Source organism: Entamoeba nuttalli, assembly GCF_000257125.1.
Source record: "Entamoeba nuttalli P19 unplaced genomic scaffold asmbl_9439, whole genome shotgun sequence".
NCBI lineage: Eukaryota > Evosea > Mastigamoebida > Endamoebidae > Entamoeba > Entamoeba nuttalli.
Window position 1 is genome coordinate 9944 of NW_008579643.1, and position 1198 is coordinate 11141.

The 1198-nt window shown below is 26.0% G+C and overlaps 1 protein-coding gene across 1 annotated transcript in view; it reads right to left on the reverse strand.

Annotated features, from left to right (window-relative positions):
- The window catches only part of ENU1_199120 (zinc finger protein, putative), a gene marked incomplete at both ends in the record, with an annotated part of 798 nt that extends 45 nt beyond the window's left edge, over nt 1–753 (reverse strand). The window contains one exon of the mRNA XM_008862056.1: nt 1–753. This exon is cut by the window's left edge and continues 45 nt beyond it. Coding sequence (XP_008860278.1) covers nt 1–753 — 753 coding nt within the window.
- Between the last annotated feature and the right edge of the window lie 445 nt (nt 754–1198).

Below are 1198 nucleotides of genomic sequence, written 5' to 3' on the forward strand. Positions count from 1 at the left end.
CAATGGGTTGTTTATTACATAACAAAAATTGTTACATATTCTGTTAAACTGTTTACTTGAAATAAACGTTAAAATCATATGATTACTATTTTCTTTTAAATAACTTCCTGAGTCTTTTGCTGTAACTCCAAAGTATTCTCCAATACCATAACTTTGACCACTTCTTCTCTTAGGATCAAAACCTTCTTGACAAATTCCTTTAACACCTGCCTCAGAACTTCCATGCCAAGCAAAAAATCCATCAGAGGCATGATTACAAGGAATATCCTTAAATGAATTTATAAATCTTTGAAATGACATACAATTATTCAATATCATAGAGTTAAATTGAATGATGCAATTTGATAATGCCATATCGTTTTCGTTTTTAATAAATTTTAATCCTTCAACGAAGAGTTCTTTTAAAAGAGGACTCATTTTCTTATAATTGGCAAATTGTTGACAGGTAAATCCTTCATGCCATTTTTCATGACAATTATAACAATAGTCATCGTTACAATGTTTACAATGTCTTTTATTTGGACCATCATATGGAGGTAATAATCCATTACATAATGGACAATGAGAATAGTTATTTTTCTTTAAATAAGCATCATTCATTTTTTTTTCATATCTTTCTTTTAATTCACTTGAAATTATTTTATCTTTGAATAATCGAGTCGCATTATCTAATTTACATTCACACTGGTCACATGGACAATTAATATATTCATTACTTGAATTAATCTCTTGTTGTACATGTTTTTTAATACACTAAATTATTAAATACAATGACTTTTTTTCATAATACACTAGCAAACAAACGTTATAACAGATCCTATGACAACAATCACCTACACAATATGTATCAGAAAGATTTAAATAAGAATTACATATTGGACATAAAACTTTTGGTTTTTGTTGACGTAAAGAACTTTTTGTGTTTAATTCTCTATATGAACTAACCCATTCTACCATCTCTTTATATCTTTCTGCATCATCTTGAATATTACCAAATGATAAAATATTTGCATCATAACAATGTTTTTTCATAAATTAAAGTTTATGTTTTATTTTTTTTTATTTTTATAAGGAGAATGATGTTTGACATGTTATTTTTTGAAATATATTTTTAACTACTTCTTATTTGAACAATTGTTTTTATAAATACCTTTCAATTCATGAAATTCAACAAATTTTAATGCCATGGTTATTGGAG